The sequence below is a fragment of the Gopherus flavomarginatus genome, chromosome 13, assembly GCF_025201925.1.
Source record: "Gopherus flavomarginatus isolate rGopFla2 chromosome 13, rGopFla2.mat.asm, whole genome shotgun sequence".
NCBI lineage: Eukaryota > Metazoa > Chordata > Testudines > Testudinidae > Gopherus > Gopherus flavomarginatus.
In genome coordinates, this window is record NC_066629.1 from 27,420,336 (window position 1) to 27,437,114 (window position 16,779).

At 42.1% G+C, this 16,779-nt stretch overlaps 1 protein-coding gene across 6 annotated transcripts in view; it reads right to left on the reverse strand.

The window, feature by feature from the left end:
• SIK3 (SIK family kinase 3) overlaps positions 1-16,779 on the reverse strand; it is a 153,268-nt gene that overhangs the window by 66,722 nt on the left and 69,767 nt on the right. For all 6 annotated transcript variants that reach the window (XM_050921880.1, XM_050921874.1, XM_050921879.1 and 3 more), the window contains one exon: positions 313-429. In XM_050921880.1, coding sequence (XP_050777837.1) covers positions 313-354 — 42 coding nt within the window. In that variant the 5' untranslated portion in view covers positions 355-429. The remainder of the gene's footprint in view (positions 1-312; positions 430-16,779) is intronic.

Genomic DNA, 16,779 nt, shown 5'->3' on the forward strand with positions numbered 1-16,779 from the left:
TGAGGACAACACAGCTAGTCTAAAATGGGAAACTGAAAGGCGCACAATAGCCATAAACAAATGGAAACTGGCTGTGCTCAGAGGACATTTGATCTTTCAGTAGCTAGTCCTCTGTTTTACTGGAACACATTTTGGGGGGGAGGGTGTTTTTTGTAAATCAAGGTATTTTGTAACCCTGAAAACAGATCTTTTTCCCCACACGTTACTCTATTGAAAGTACAGAAACAGCCCTATACGTGATACTACTGCACAGGGTAAGCCTGTGGCACAGTCCGCACTGGGAGGGAAAAGCCTATTACACAATGCTCGTACCTGATATAATCTGATGATATGTGGGTGGCAGAGCATCTTCATAATCTGAACTTCTCTAAAAATCTTCTTGAGGTTCTCTTCATCCAGCTGTGTCTTGTCAATGATCTTTATAGCAACCTGGCAAAGAAAGAAAGAAATGGGTCAGTGACTATTCAGAATTAATTATTTGTACCACATAGTGTCTAGGAGCTTTTATCGAGGACCAGGGCCACCTGGTGCTAGGCGCACAAACACACAACACACACATAGTCCCTGTCCCAAAGAGATCACAGTTTAAGAGTTGTCTAGCTGATTCAGGAAAACTCTCCCATGCTAGTACAGACTACGCTCCATCAACATGCAGGAGATGTATTTAATTTTCTGATCGTCGATGAGGAAAAAGAACATATGCCACTGAAGTGTGCAATGCTGATCTTGGGGTTTCCTGTTTTCCCCTCTTCCTACATTATCTGAATGCTCACCCTAGCATCAGTGACTAGTTAGAAAAGCAGTTTCGGGCAATCCAGGATTGAGTCCCCAGAAATTCCCAGCTGCCATTTTTCAGTTTACAAGTCAAAAGATGAGTTCCAGTTTGCCGCCACCGCATCTCAATTAATATACAAGCAGCAAGTGCTGATGAAAGGTGCCCAACTCAGCCTGAACAGTGAAATCCTGTTCGTCAACGGGACAGGAACTGAACAGGCAGTGACAGTGCAAGATACACACGCACACTTCACCCACCAACAACTTTCAGTCACCGCAGATCTGGACTGGACTTGAACCAGGGGTGTGCATCGTTACCAAATCCCTGAGCCGTAATGGGGGTGGGGAGGGAGGAGAGAGAAAAAAACGTAAGGCACATATAAAAATAGGTTTAATCTTATTTGGGACCACCAACACCTACAGTGTCTTAATCACACAGTTATAACAGAGTGTCACTACAAGGCAAAGTTAAGTTTGCTGGGGTGCCCTAATTGTGCATTTCCCTATCTAAGCATGTTTCATTTCTTTGATGTTGACCTTTAACAGTGAATTTCCTATGTTTATAATGCTTGATTTTGGGATAATTACAACATCCCTGCACTATGTTTTATCCTAAATTACTGATATTTACTCTCATCCTTAACATAAAATTTTGCCTGGGAATGGTAATTCAGCGGGGAAGGCTCAAACTACAGTTTTCAGACTCCCAAGCAGTAGGATTCTTTTAATTAATGTTATAAATGACACCTCAGTATAGAAGTGGGAGAGGTTTCAAAGGAGTAGCAAGTCAGTGAGAAAACTGAGCAATCAGCAAACTGTCAGCTTTGATCAAAGAAAAGTTGAGAACAGATGACTGGCCAGGTCAAGCCAGCAAAACCTTTCCACCTGCAGTAAAACATAGCCAAGAAGTTCAGCGTGCTAGAGAAAAATCACTGGTACCTTCCAATGTCCATCATCAGAAACCATGGGACTGGGATGTAAAATGTGAGTTGGGTAGAGATGGCTTATTTAATTTAAAAAAGCCTCAGCAGACAACAAAAAAGCCTTCCTTAATCTCAGTGTTTTCCCCAAAAGATTATTAATTCATGATCAACTGAAGCATCAGTCAGAAACCCACACAGAAGGAAACTGACAGCAGACATTTACTTTGTGCTCTAGTTTTGCATAACAAAATGCTACTCTCTTACATGTGGACTAGTGATCATCAGCACCAAGTGGATGGTTTGTAAAAATCCCACTGTGGCAGGTGGCCAATTAGTTAAGTGTTTGGACATTTAATTGTTCAGGTAAGATACTTTTTCATGAAGCGCAACCTACAGTTTTTGATGTTTCTTATTTAGCAAACCTTACTACCTCCATCCTGCTGTTCTTTAAAAATTCCACATCACAAAGAATTCCTTTGCTTCCACCCTAGACAGCCTCCTTCCCTCTGCTTTCCCACCACTTCTTTGCAGAGGTGTTAAAAGTGCCCCTCTGCAGCAAGCCTCGCCACCTATATGTGCCTGTACTTAATGTATCAGTGCATCACATTCCAGAAGATGAAACTGCACATATATCACCACCTGCACAATCCAAAGCATATTGGTTGGAGATGGACACATAAGCTGCCATCTTTCCTAGCCTCATTCAACCTAGTCTGAATCCACATCATCTTGTGACATAAGCCTGAGTTTCACTGTCTGCATCTGTTTTACTCCACAGAAGCTATCTAAGCTCACATGCCAGCTCCAGACCCAGACACTGTGTTATGTTTGATCATGCTGCCCAACTGCATAGAAACTGGGTCCTCATTGTTATGAAACTGGCATCAAGGGCAATGTGAATGATCCATCAGCTTCTAAAAGAGGGATATGATTTCTGCTTAGCTGGAGAAACATTTAGTTTGCGATGAAAATCTGTTTAATCTCATGCCTGGCTTTTTAATAGGTGCTCATTAAAAAGTCAGAAGCTATTTTTAAACAATAAAAAAAGTGATTAGATGAAAAATAGTCAATTTTTTGAATGCCAGAGTAAAGATTCTTCTAAAGAGTGCCATGCTTGTCTATATATACAGAAGAAGTGTTTCTTTTCTTGACCTCCTTCCTACTTATCTGATACAGTAGTAACATATGTAGGTAGAGCACACCAGGCTCAAGGTTCAGATCAGAAACAAGAGTCAGGTCTACCGTCTGAATCCAAAGAAGATACCCATGACGAAACATTTCCCCTCTAGTCCTCACAGGATGTGCCTGTGGAAACCCTACACGGGCATAGTGCTGGCTACACAAATATGCCAGGGAACTGAAATAGGCAGGCACCTCCTGAAAAGTAACACTGCATGTTCCCAATTTTGAACTATGTTTTTAAAATATTGAGCTACACTGGAAAAATTAAAAAGCTGTTTTAAAGTGTGCCAGTGAAGAGACTGGGCTTTGATCCGATGAGAGCAATGTGCGTCCATCATATATGGAAACAGACTGTTTAATTGAAAGCACCTGGATAAGGACCGACATCTGTTCTACAAACTGTTCGAGCAGCTGCATGCTGCTACAGTCTGAAGGGAGAAAAGCTTGCTCTCACTGCATTGCTATCCACAAGCCATGCCACAATAAAAGGGTAAACAAAATGGAGTCTGCTCTCAAAGACAGAAAGGAATACTACCAACACATGCTGCGGGCATCTGTGGCAACACTGCAAGTCAAAACCCGCTGCAGCACACATCCACACACAAAATATGCATGGTCCACACTAACCAAAACCCCACCCCTACTAAAAAAGTAACCAGGACACTTGACAATGCAAGAGCGACAGCTACAGTTTGCCAACAGGTGATGAGCAAAAATGAGTCCATGGTTTGGGGATCCACCAGCAAATTTTCTTGTTTAGAGCTGGCATTTCACACTAGAAAAGAACCACAATACAACATTCTGTGGTGCTATTTCTTTGATTTGCTATAGTGTTATTTACAAAGACAGTCAATGTCAAGGAAGGGTAGATACCATAAGCCACCAAGTCAGAGGGGCATGGAAACACACATAGCAACACCCTTGTCATGATGTTCCTGAGGTTTGATTAAAAACCAGACCACAGCCATACAGCAGACCAAATGTCACGTTTTTTGCAATACTGAAAATTCTCTGCAGATTCCTCATTTGGGCCAGAAACTCATTCCTGGGATGATAGGGCAACAGATTTCCCCTGCTGAGAGGTAGTCAAAACTGAGAGTAGCAAGATACCAAGAGGCCCACTTTGGATTTAATTTCAATACTCTATAAAAAACATTAAAACCATACAAAAGTGCTAGTTCGGGGAGATGTGATTTACCAAACTACATTAAACACAATCAGAAACCGTGAACAGGAGAAACTGGAAATCCCAACTATATAACAGCTTGTTTGTAGGAGACTACAACATTCACTTAGAGGGCAAGTGTTTCACATACTGGGACATGCCATGTCAATGGACAAAGAAACCGCACTGGCACGAGATCTGAAACACATATTCACTATTTGGAAGTAATCTGGGAAGCCAGAGAACAAGATACCCATCACATTATGAGTTGCATATTCCTACCAAATGCTGCCATCAGTTGTGGAGAGAGGGGGAGAGAGGAATGGGTTGCAGGCTCTTTCAAAATCTGCATTCCATCAGTAAGATTGTCCTGAGTCCCGTGAGCACAGCTACACAAGACAGAACAACTTTATTTGTTGTTAGAGAAAGCTCACCCGGATCCTTTCCCAAAACAGCTACATACCTACAAGAGGTATACCATTTAAGTCTTAGCATTACGCAACAGTTCTATAACTGCATGCATAATACTAGTTAGCAACCAGTGGTATAACCCCTAATAGCTCTGTTTTAAAAGCAAAAAGATCCTCGGGGCAGTGGCTGCTTTTGAAAGGGGAAAACAGAGGTAAAATGTAAAAACACACTGAGAATGTGTTTCATAGTTACTTAGGATGCTTGAATCAGGATAAATAACTGCTAGCTGAATAGCTATGGGATTAGTGTGCATGAAATTTCACATCCATGTAGTACCACAGGCTACATGAGTTAAGGGCTTTACTCTGGCATTCGCACCTTGAATGCAACAGATTCATATTTCATGTGGAACTGAATGTTACCATAGCAAACTGTAAACAGGCATGTAAACATAAGGCTTAAAACACTAAAGAACATGCCTAACAGAGGACATTTGCCACCTTGGAATTGAACACTTGCTCTATCATGGGAAAAGCACTTTTCAAAAGAGAAAGAACAGCCAGATGAAGAGGAGAATCCGAAATACCCCAGGAGAACAGGGGTTGGACTGTAAGCTCCACCAGGCAGGAACATGTCTGTGTGTCCTGTACAGCAGCAAGCACATTGTCACTGCTCAGCTAATGAACTATAATTAACAGTAAACAATCATAAGAATTTAAGCACGGCCATAGTGGGTCAGACCAAAGGTCCATCAAGCCCAGTATCTTGTACTCTGACAGTGGCCAATGCCAGGTGCCCCAAAGGGAATGAACAGACAGGTTATCTTCAAGTGATCCATCCCCCGCCATCCAATCCCAGCTTCTGGCAAACAGGAGCTAGGGACACCATTCCTGCCCATCCTGGCTAATAGCCAATCGATGGACCTATCCTCCATGAATCTAGCTAGCTCCCTTTTGAACCCTGTTATACTACTGGCCTTCACAACATCCTCTGGCAAGGAGTTCCAGAAGTTCATAGAATATCAGGGTTGGAAGGGACCTCAGGAGGTCATCTAGTCCAACCCCCTGCTCAAAGCAGGACCAATCCCCAACTACATCATCCCAGCCAGGGCTTTGTCAAGCCTGACCTTAAAAACCTCTAAGGAAGGAGATTCCACCACCTCCCTAGGAAACCCATTCCAGTGCTTCACCACCCTCCTAGTGAAAAAGTTTTTCCTAATATCCAACCTAAACCTCCCCCACTGCAACTTGAGACCATTACTCCTTGTTCTGTTATCAGTTACCACTGAGAACAGTCTAGATCCATCCTCTTCGGAACCCCCTTTCAGGTAGTTGAAAGCAGTTATCAAATCCCTCCTGATTATTCTCTTCTGCATATTAAACAATCCCAGTTCCCTCAGCCTCTCCTCATAAGTCATGTGCTCCAGCCCCCTAATCATTTTTGTTGCCCTCTGCTAGACTCGTTCCAATTTTTCCACATCCTTCTTGTAGTGTGGGGCCCAAAACTGGACACAGTACTCCAGATGAGGCCTCACCAATGCCGAATAGAAGGGAATGATCACATCCCTTGATCTGCTGGCAATGCCCCTACTTATACAGCCTAAAATGCTGTTAGCCTTCTTGGCTACAACGGCACACTGTTGACTCATATCCAGCTTCTCATCCACCGTAACCCCTAGGTCCTTTTCTGCAGAACTGCTGCCTAGCCACTCGGTCCCTAGTCTGTAACACTGAATGGGTTTCTTCCATCCTAGAGTGCAGGACTCTGCACTTGCCCTTGTTGAACCTCATCAGGTTTCTTTTGCCCCAATCCTCTAATTTGTCTAGGTCTCTCTGTATCCTATCCCTAACCTCCAGCGTATCTACCACTCCTCCCAGTTTAGTGTCATCAGCTAACTTACTGAGAGTGCAGTCCATGCCATCCTCCAGATCATTAATGAAGATTTTGAACAATACCAGCCCCAGGACCGACCCTTGGGGCACTCCGCTTGAAGCCGGCTGCCAACTAGACATGGAGCCATTGATCACTACCCATTGAGCCCGACGATCTAGCCAGCTTTCTATCCACCTTATGGTCCATTCATCCAGCCCATACTTCTTTAACTTGCTGGCAAGAATACTGTGGGAGATCGTACCAAAAGCTTGGCTAAAGTCAAGGAACAACACATCCACTGCTTTCCCCTCATCCACAGACCCAGGTATCTCCTCATAGAAGGCAATTAGGTTAGTCAGGCGTGACTTGCCCTTGGTGAATCCATGCTGACTGTTCCTGATCACTTTCCTCGCCTTGTAGTGCTTCAGAACTGATTCCTTGAGGATCTGCTCCAAGATTTTTCCAGGGACTGAGATGAGGCTGACTGGCCTGTAGTTCCCCAGATGCTCCTCCTTCCCTTTTTTAAAGATGGGCACTACATTAGCCTTTTTCCAGTTATCCGGGACCTCCCCCGATTGTCATATGAGTTTTCAAAGATAATGGCCAACGGCTCTCCAATCACATCTGCCAACTCCTTTAGCACCCTCGGATGCAGCGCATCCGGCCCCATGGACTTGTGCTCATCCAGTTTCTCTAAATAGTCCTGAACCACTTTTCTCCACAGAGGGCTGGTCACCTTCTCCGCATACTGTGCTGCCCAGTGCAGCAGTCTCAGAGTTGACCTTGTTTGTGAAGACGGAGGCAAAAAAATCATTGAGTACAATAGCTTTTTCCACATCCTCTGTCACTAGGTTGCCTCCCTTATTCAGTAAGAGGCCCACACTTTCCTTGACTTTCTTCTTGTTGCTAACATACCTGAAGAAACCCTTCTTGTTACTCTTAACATCTCTTGCTACCTGCAGCTCCATGTGTGATTTGGCCTTCCTGATTTCAGTCCTGCATGCCTGAACAATATTTTTATACTCCTCCCTGGTCATTTGTCCAATCGTCCACTTTCTGTAAGCTTTTTTTTTTGCATTTAAGATCAGCAAGGATTTCACTGTTAAGCTAAGCTGGTCGCCTGCCATATTTACTATTCTTTCTACACACCGGGATGGTTTTTTCCTGCAACCTCAATAAGGTTTCTTTAAAATACATCCAGCTCTCCTGACAGTGTGTTGCATGTAAAAATACTTCCTTGTGTTTGTTTTAAACCTACTACCTATTAATTTCATTGGGTGGCCCCTTGTTCTTGTATTTTGAGAAGGAGTAAACAACAACACTTCATTTACTTTCTCAGTAGCACTCATGATTTCATAGACATCTATCATATCCCCCCTTAGTTGCCTCTTTTCCAAGCTGCAAAGACCCAGTCTTATTAATCTCTCCTCATATGGAAGTCGTTCCATACCTCTAATCATTTTGTTGCCCTTTTCTGAACGTTTTCCAATTCCAATATATCCTTTATTGAGATGTGGCGACCACATCCGCAGGCAGTATTCAAGGTGTGGGTCTACCATGGATTTATATAGAAGCAATGTGACATTTTCTGTCTTATCTATCACTTTCCTGATGATTCCCAACGTTCTGTTCACTTTTTTGACTGTCACTGCACATTGAGTGGATGATTTCAGAGAACTATTCACAATGACTCCAAGATCTCTTTCTTGACTGACAAGGAGTGCGGTGGAACCTTAAAGACTAACAGATTTATTTGGGCATAAAGCTTTCGTGGGTAAAAACCCACTTCTTCAGATGCATGGAGTGAAAATTACAGATGCAGGCATTAGATACTGACACATGAAGAGAAGGGAGTTACCTCACAAGTGGAGAGCCAGTGTTGACAGGGCCAATTTCATCAGGGTGGATGTAGTCCACTCGAAATAACTGATGAGGAGGTGTCAATTCCAGGAGAGGGAAAGCTGCTTTTGTAAGGAGCCAGCCACTCCCAGTCCCTGTTCAAGCTCAAATTAATGGTGTCAAATTTGCAAATAAATTTTAGTTCTTCAGTAATTTTCGCTCCATGCATCTGAAGTGGGTTTTTACGCACGAAAGCTTATACCCAAATAAATCTGTTACTCTTTAACTCGGACTCCTTGTTGTTTTTGTGGATACAGACTAACACGGCTACCCTGTTTCTTGAGTGGTAACAGCTAATTTAGATCCCATCATTGTATACGTATAGTTGGGATTATGTTTTCCAATGTGCATTACTTTGCATTTATCAACATTAACAATAAAATGGCAGATGAAATAAAATTAAAATAAAAAAATTAATGGAGATATCCTATCTCCTAGAACTGGAGTGGACCTGAAAGGTCATCAAGTCCAGTCCCCTGCCTTCACTACCAGAACCAAGTACTGATTTTTTGCCCCAGATCCCTAAGTGGCCCCCTCAAGGACTGAACTCACAACCCTGGGTTTAGCAGGCCAATGCTCAAACCACTGAGCTATCCCTCCCCCAAATGTTATGTAAACATTACATAAACATAATAATAATTAGCAAAATGTTAACTCAGCCAATCACTTGGATGTTCCCTAAACCTTTTCTTCCATCAGTTATGAAAACTTACCCTCCACCAAAACTACTTTACGGTTCCATATACAGTAGACCCTCAGAGTTATGAACATCTTGGGAATCGAGGTTGTTTGTAACTCTGAAATGTTTGTAACTCTGAACAAAACGTTATAGTGGTCTTTCAAAAGTTTACAACTGAACATTGACTTCATACAGCTTTGAAACTTTACTAAGCAGAAGAAAAATGCTGCTTTCCCTTTAATTTTTTAGTAGTTTACATTTAACAGCACTGTACTGTATTCACTTTTTTTTTTTTGGTGTGTGTGTGGGTGGTCCTCTGCTGCTGCCTGATTGCATACTTCCAGTTCCAATGAAGTGTGGGTTGACTGGTCAGTTTTCTACTCTATGGTGGAATAGAAATTAAGTGTACATTTTTAAAGTTCCTAAAATAAAATATACAGATTTCAGTTTTCTGCTTAAAAATATTATTGGTTAAAGCCAGTCAGTTTTGTAGTAATTGCACCCACCACATCTCTATATCCTCAAAGTCTGAACTTCTACCACACCTTCCTAAACATCTCATCTAGTGCTGTAGTTTCAGAGTTCAGCAGGACGGAACAGACAGCACAATGCCCTCTGCCCATTCCCTAGAATTAAGATAGCCCAGCGGGCCAGCCAGCTACCTTCACACTGACAAGCCCAGGAGGAGATCATCTCCACTCAGTCTCTATGGGGACTGTTGTGGAGACAAAAGTTAACAGTGAGAAAGGACCAAGACTGAACAAACCTGTCCACTTCACCAAAAGGTTCATACACCTCAAACAAGGTTTGCTTTTGTTATGAAGTTTTGTCAAGTTCCCCTCCTGACTCAAAGCACAGTCTGGAGATCTGAACTGCAGCCTGGCACTCAGGACATAGTTTTATTAAGGGTTGCTCCTGACAATCTGATAGACTCCAAAGTTTTGAAGTTACGGATTTCAAAGAATAAAAGAGTAGGTGTTTTATCTATAAGCATCACAGCACTGGATCGCTGGGAAGCCCAGGTGGGGTGGCGGAGTGTCTCTTGACTAGGTACCAGGTTATTTACCGTACACAACTGCGCGATTTTAAAATCTAAAGTAATGCCCTAGAGTCACTGGAGTGTCTACTACAGTAAAAATGGCAGACAACCCAGGGCAAGCTGTTGGCAGATTCTGAAGTCTCAGGGTCACATGGGAATGGCAAGTCTGTCACACACACACACGAATTCCAGCTCTGGTTTCAAAAGTCACTCCTGCTAGAAATGACAATATCCAGCAAAGCAATCTGGTGACTGGGATTAGATGCAGCTGCCTGAAACTGAGTTAGAGGGACATGATGAAATGGCAAAAAATTAGGCCCCTTTCTCCAGTTCCTAAAATTGCAGGGCACTAAGAAGCTGGTGCTTAATGAGGTGACAAATCGCTGCTGTCATGTTCTAGGCTTGCAGCATTCTTCAGAAGGAGAGTAGCCCCCGTTGTGCAGCAAATATGTGAGCAGTGCAGATTTTCACTAGTTACACTTCTGATAAGCCTGCAATATGTGGGTAAGAGGACAGCGCTGAACGGCAGACTAGAAAGCTAACGGAGTCATATGGCACTCAAAGATCTCACAATCACATTCTTTTTGCTGAGAGGATTTTCCAAGTAAGGACAAGCTTTTGTAAAGCTTAAAAAAAAAGAGGGATGGGGGAGAGGGACTTTCTTCAGATCGGGGCAGTGAAGATGGCACCGAGCTACCAGAAGTTTAAAAGGACAGCACTGCACATGGGAATAGGTAGAGTATTCCTGAGCAGCTTTATGTTTTTTAAAGTCACATTTCAGAAGCTATATATCTGCTTTAGGGAATCTGATAAAGCCATATAGCACAGCTGTGTTAAGCTGGTGGACATTTCATGGCTTAATGCAAGACAGATACAGATAGTATATTTTGGTCAGTGTCTCAAACAAGAATAACTGAATTATTACACTCTCCTTTCTGACATCTGACTGATTACATTAGCATTTGGGTGGCTACGTTACACGACAGTACGTGTGAGATATGCACTCATTATTCAACTGCACTGCTGTGGGCTTAACACACTATCTTTAATAAAAATATATCAACCACAAAAAATAATTGCTGTCACAATGAGGACACAGAAAAATACCAGCTAGAAGAGCTATGCAGCGCTGTTGTAGCAGTGTGGTTCCAAGATACTAGCAAGAGAAGGGGGTGAGGTAATCTCTCTTATTGGACCAACTTCTGTTGGTGAGAGTGTCACACTTTGAAATCAAAAAAGAATTATCATTTAAATGCTTGTACTCAAAGTTTAATCCAATGGAAAAGCCCTTGAACAGACCAACACATGCACCTTAAACAAGAGACTTGGCACTTTCTAAATAAAGGTTCTGCACAGACAAATGGTTTGGGTACCAGAGGTACATAATAAGAAGATCACTGTCTCTTGGGAAAAGTCTGGGAGAAGTTACCTGTGCTACAGACCCAGAAAACACAGAACCTCCCTAGGAGCTTGCAAGAGGCAATGAGGGTTAAGTTGGTAATGGGAAATTTCTAGGTTATCACTCAGCATGGAAGCAAGAAGGGCAGGGGGGAAGTTGGGGGCTTAAACAACGAAGCGTCCGGTGGCACCTTAAAGACTAACAGATTTATTTGGGCATACGCTTTTGTGGGTTAAAAACCCACTTCAGATGCATGGAGTGAAAATTACAGATGAAGGCATAAATATACTGACAGATGACTTGTAAGGTAACTCCCCTTCTCTTCATGTATCAGTATATTTATGCCTGCATCTGTAATTTTCACTCCATGCATCTGAAGAAGTGGGCTTTTAACCCACAAAAGTGTATACCCAAATAAATCTGTTCGTCTTTAAGGTGCCACCGGACTCCTGGTTGTTTTTGTGGATACAGAATAACACGACTACCCCTCTAATATTTGGGGGCTTAAGAGCATTTTCAAAGAGACAAATAAAGTTCTTTTCCCCATGCTGGCATTTCCCGGCAGCCATGTCTCCTTCCTCATTATAGATGATTCAGGTTTTCACCACAGTAAAACTGGCTCTGACCACATCAATCAAGCTGACTTCCTCCAAGGCCTAGTCACAGGGAAACAACTGAAAGCAATGCTACCTCCTCCAGAATGACAAAGTAGTGTAGATACTTCCTACAGCAACGCAAAGGGTTTTTCCATCGCTTAAGGACCTCCAGCTCCTTAAAGCCATGGTAGCTAGGCTGAGAGTATTCTGCCAGCCACCTAGCTGCATCTATACTGGAGGTTAGGAACTTAAATTTTATTTCCCTAATGAGTGCCTGTTCATTTCATGAGCTGCATAATGAAGTGTTCAAGTGGGTGATTAACTGACTTCTCCATGATGTCTAATGGCAATTCCTCCTTACAGATTTTTGGATCATTAGCTCCCTTAGAAGGGTTGCAAGAAAAATGTCCATCAATTGCACTGTTTTACATAAGAAACCATTTCAATCCTCATTAACCTGCTTTCCACAGCTATCCCAATATTGTTCTAATACCCTGGCATGGAACTGAAATACATTCTCACTCTTGCTGGAGAACAGGTAGTGGGCAAGATTTAAAGAAGTGTGTAAGTGACCCAGTAGCCTAACAGGAATTAGGCTAAATCACTTAAGCTCTTTTTGAAAATCTTACCTGGTTGTCCTAACAGTACTCACAGGTTCAGCCTTCCTACAGATTACATAATAAGCCGGGGGGTGGGGAGGATGTGATTCAGCCAGAGAGAGAAACTAGAGAGATTTTAAAAGCTCCCGACAATAAAATAACACTCACTGATCAAACCAAGCGTATTTGCTCTGCCTCGTTGCCTTTCACCTTCCCACAACTACTTCAACACCATAGATTTTACTCTCAGCTTTTAGTGAGCTATACTGCAAGAGCATATTAATGTTTGCATGGAATGCCTCAGGTGATTTGTAGTGGGATATGGAGGCATTACTTATGTGTATGATATTTGGACAAAGAGGTCTTAATCAGGATCAGGGCCTCATCATACAAACACGTAGTGAAGAGACACTCCCTGTCCTAAAGCATACACTATCTTGGTTCGTTAACAGATGCTACAGGTGGGAAAGATGAAGATGGAGGATAGGATAATTCAAGCATATTTTCATTTAGATTTCACATAGTGTGCAAAACATAAGCCACTGCCTACCGAGCCACCCATCACTGACAAAAATGTAGTTTACGTTCTGTAGTGACCTTCATTAGTTACTATTTCACAGCAGTTTGAAGGCTTATGAAAGGAGTTGGCACTATCAGCCTAGTTCTCGATAAACAAGTATTCACATCTCTCGCAAACACACACACAATCAATGTTCCTGTTGGCAGTCTCAGGATAAACTACATCTCTACTCTTAGAAGACCACCTTTCAGGGCGAAGTTGAGATGCACAGTCTAAGCAACGTGAGGAAGCTTACACTGCTGCTGCTTATGCTGTAAAAGTACCTACTCTGTGGAGACAGCACATCAGTTTTCACTGCTGATAACCCAGCTTCTTCACCTGCATTGAATTCCTATTTTAGCTTCAAAGACAAAAGTAGCCCCACACTGATAATGAGCATCAGAAGAAGTGTGGGCAACTCAGGTTTCACACTGCAAAAGAAAGGAACATTCATGGTGAAGGAGCCAGAAGTAATAAGACTTCCACAATATTCCTTTACTTATCTGAAAAGGGAACTCCTCAGGAGCTCTATACAGCATGCTGAAAGCTGGCTAGCACCCACCCTCAGACCTTCTGTTACCATATACAGTATGTGGGGAATACATTCAACAAAATGTACATCAGACTACAATTAGAAGCGGAACAAAACCATTTTTTAAAAAGTGAAACACTAAAACAAAAATCTGAACAATTAACAATTCCATCATCAAAAGCTAATGAAGCTTACATATTATAATAACATGCCAGCTCACAGCATACATGCTGCTATCAGTTAATAAAGTGTTTCTTCAATTTCTAAAACATTTAAGTGTTTTCTCACTCCCTTGGAACAGACTAAAATTTAACCTAGTAATTTGAGAAACAAATTATTATATAGGAGAAAGGTTATTTAAGCTCTAGACAACAATTTAGGTGAAGAAGATACCTCTTCAAACTGAGAATTGCACTTTGGGGGTCTTCTCAACAGCCAAAAACAAGGGGTTTCAGGGTGGTTTTCAATTGAATTGTGCTTTCTATTTTTTGGATTCTAGAGCCATATCAAGAGTGTGTGAATTTGCCTGGCAAAAAGCATTTGTAATTTCCACTGCAAAACATTATTAAAGGAAAAATAGACTGCAAGGCTACCAAGGGAAAGGCACTGAAATGGCACATGGAGAAGCCCAGAAAAAATTTTCCCTTATCACTGATATCGACATAATCACTCACTGCACTGAACACGAAATCATAACCGAGAAAAACTACAGCCACTTAACATTTTCAGTGCAAGTCTCATGGCAGAACAAGCAACCATGGAATGTTAACAGAGACATTAACTCTTGGGGCCGCCAACCTAATGCAGCAGCAGGATTGTATTCAGAAGTGCTTTAGCTCTCACAGTCCCCTCAGTTTGTATAACCTAATGCAATCCAGTATGAGGAACCCTTTGACCCTACGGTTAAAACCAAGCTCCTGGGGCGTCCCCCAGAGCCTTTGGGTCTTATAACTGCCTGCCTAGAATCCAAGGAATCTGTCTCTGCAGTATTATCTTCATGGCACAGTGAAGGCAAAATACTCTTCCAACTTATAAAGCTCAGAATCAGCCTTGCATTTAAAAACCAGAGACTGATCCAGCAGGACTCATTTTTAAGAGCATAGGTGACAAAGTCTTGGACTGCTCAACGCTAAGTGCTCTGCCATTGTACTCACAAATAGCACAGTGCTCAGATAGTTTTCATAGCGGTTCAGAGAGCTCCCAAAATATAAAGACTTAGCTGCAGGCAGGAAGGCTTTAAAGCAGACACACTCCTCAGAATAAAACAACTCTGAAAGGCTTGGCACTTAAAAAGAAAGGGCACAGAATTTCCATGACATATGTTTTAAGGCCTGAACACTACTCTGGTCAGACTTCATTATGGTACAAGAACAGGTACTAAGTGAGCCAAGGACTGGAAGTGTGGCAGCAGTGGCACAGAAGAGAGAATTAGTAATACAAAACCCGCTTTCTTCAAGCAGAGAGGCAGTAACAGGGAGCAGAGGAGACAGCCTGATGAACCTGCATATAGAAGAAGAGACAGCTGCAAAATCAAGTGGGACAGCAGCCAGAAGGAACACGGAAAGGGGAGCAGTGTGCCAGGATAAGGAGTAAGGAACAGCAGTACCTGAACATAGACAGAGGAAAGCAGGGGACACTTAACAGATAACCCAGGAGAGAAACAGCTCCTCCTAGTGAAAGTTTAAACTGATTTTGAAATCAACGAAGTCAAGCTATCTATATAGTGCTAAAGGAACACACAATAGTGAAATAAAAAGTGATGGTGCCATCAAGTATTCCTGACAGACTTCAGAAGACCTTAATTGAGCCAGTCATTATGCAATCAAGCACTGAAAACACTCGTCTTGGTATCTGTCATCCTGCCAGGAGATGGGCTCAGGGTCTGTAAATTAACTGCTAAAACACCTGATCCCGTTGACTTTAATGGGACAAGGATGTAACCTTATGTGCATATTAGTGGCTGTGTAATGAAGATAAAATGGAAATATTGAACAGAAAGTTAAATTGCATCCCAAACGTTTTCCTTTTTAAAGAGCAGTCCTTGAGACTGCCGGCTTTGGCTAACTCTTGCTTTCTCCTTTCCAAGCTTCCAAAAACCACCGTCATCATTACCAAGTAAACAGCCAAAAACATTTAAATTGCTCTTTTTTGACCCATAATTTCCCAAAGGAGGTCAGGTCTGAATGTCATCATTGCGTTTTTCATTCTTTCAAACATATTGCAGTGCAATGAGCCGGCAAGGATGTAGTAACTGAGGCAAAATGCTGCAATAAATTTCAGAAGCACATACAACTTCTACTTTTGAACTGTTCTGTTACTAAGAATGTTTGTGCTCCTACAGTGCTCAGAGGATCTCAGAAGGCAAACAGACCAAAGATCGTACTGAGTGATTGTTTCATCATCAAAAACAGCTGCCTTGAAAACAGAACCAATTCACTATTCCACACACAAGCGTGGTCTGCTAATGCAGCTACGCTCTAATAGCTCTGTCTTTAAAATGTCAGCTATCACTTTATACACATGCATCTCTCCACTGGAAGACAAGGTTTACAACAAATTAAAACCCTCTTCTATTGTCATTCAGGCACAAAACATTGAACAATACAGAGGAACAAAAAAAAAGGGGGGGGCACATTCGCTTTAAAAGCTAGTCCATATCAGACATAGTGTAGGAGAAAGGCAGGCCAGAATATGAGAGTGAAGAAAATAACCCACTATGATTGCAAAGAGATGAGCTTATGAATCAGCTAATAGCAAATGCTGAGTTAGTGCTATAACCTCTTCCAGTAAAGGAAAGCAAAGAAATGGGAAGTCAGAAGTTTACATGCACCTATGTCAGCAACTAACAGCGCAGGGCTGGGGACCTGAAAGGATATGCTGTGCTTTTTCCAACATTTATTGGAAAAGTTCCTGGGGAGAATTTTAAAATAGCAAATGTTAATTCACTACCAGTTAAAGAAATCACACATCTTCATTACTAGACTCTTGCTTTCTAATGACAATTACAGTGATGTTCATCAAAACATGTGTACCGGCTATTTAGAAATGTGATGCCTACTTGGACAGCTGCACAGGTGCATATTTGTACTAAGTATAGAAGTCTGATATTATGGTCATAATTATCCTATATAAGTGTGCATAATGAGCACT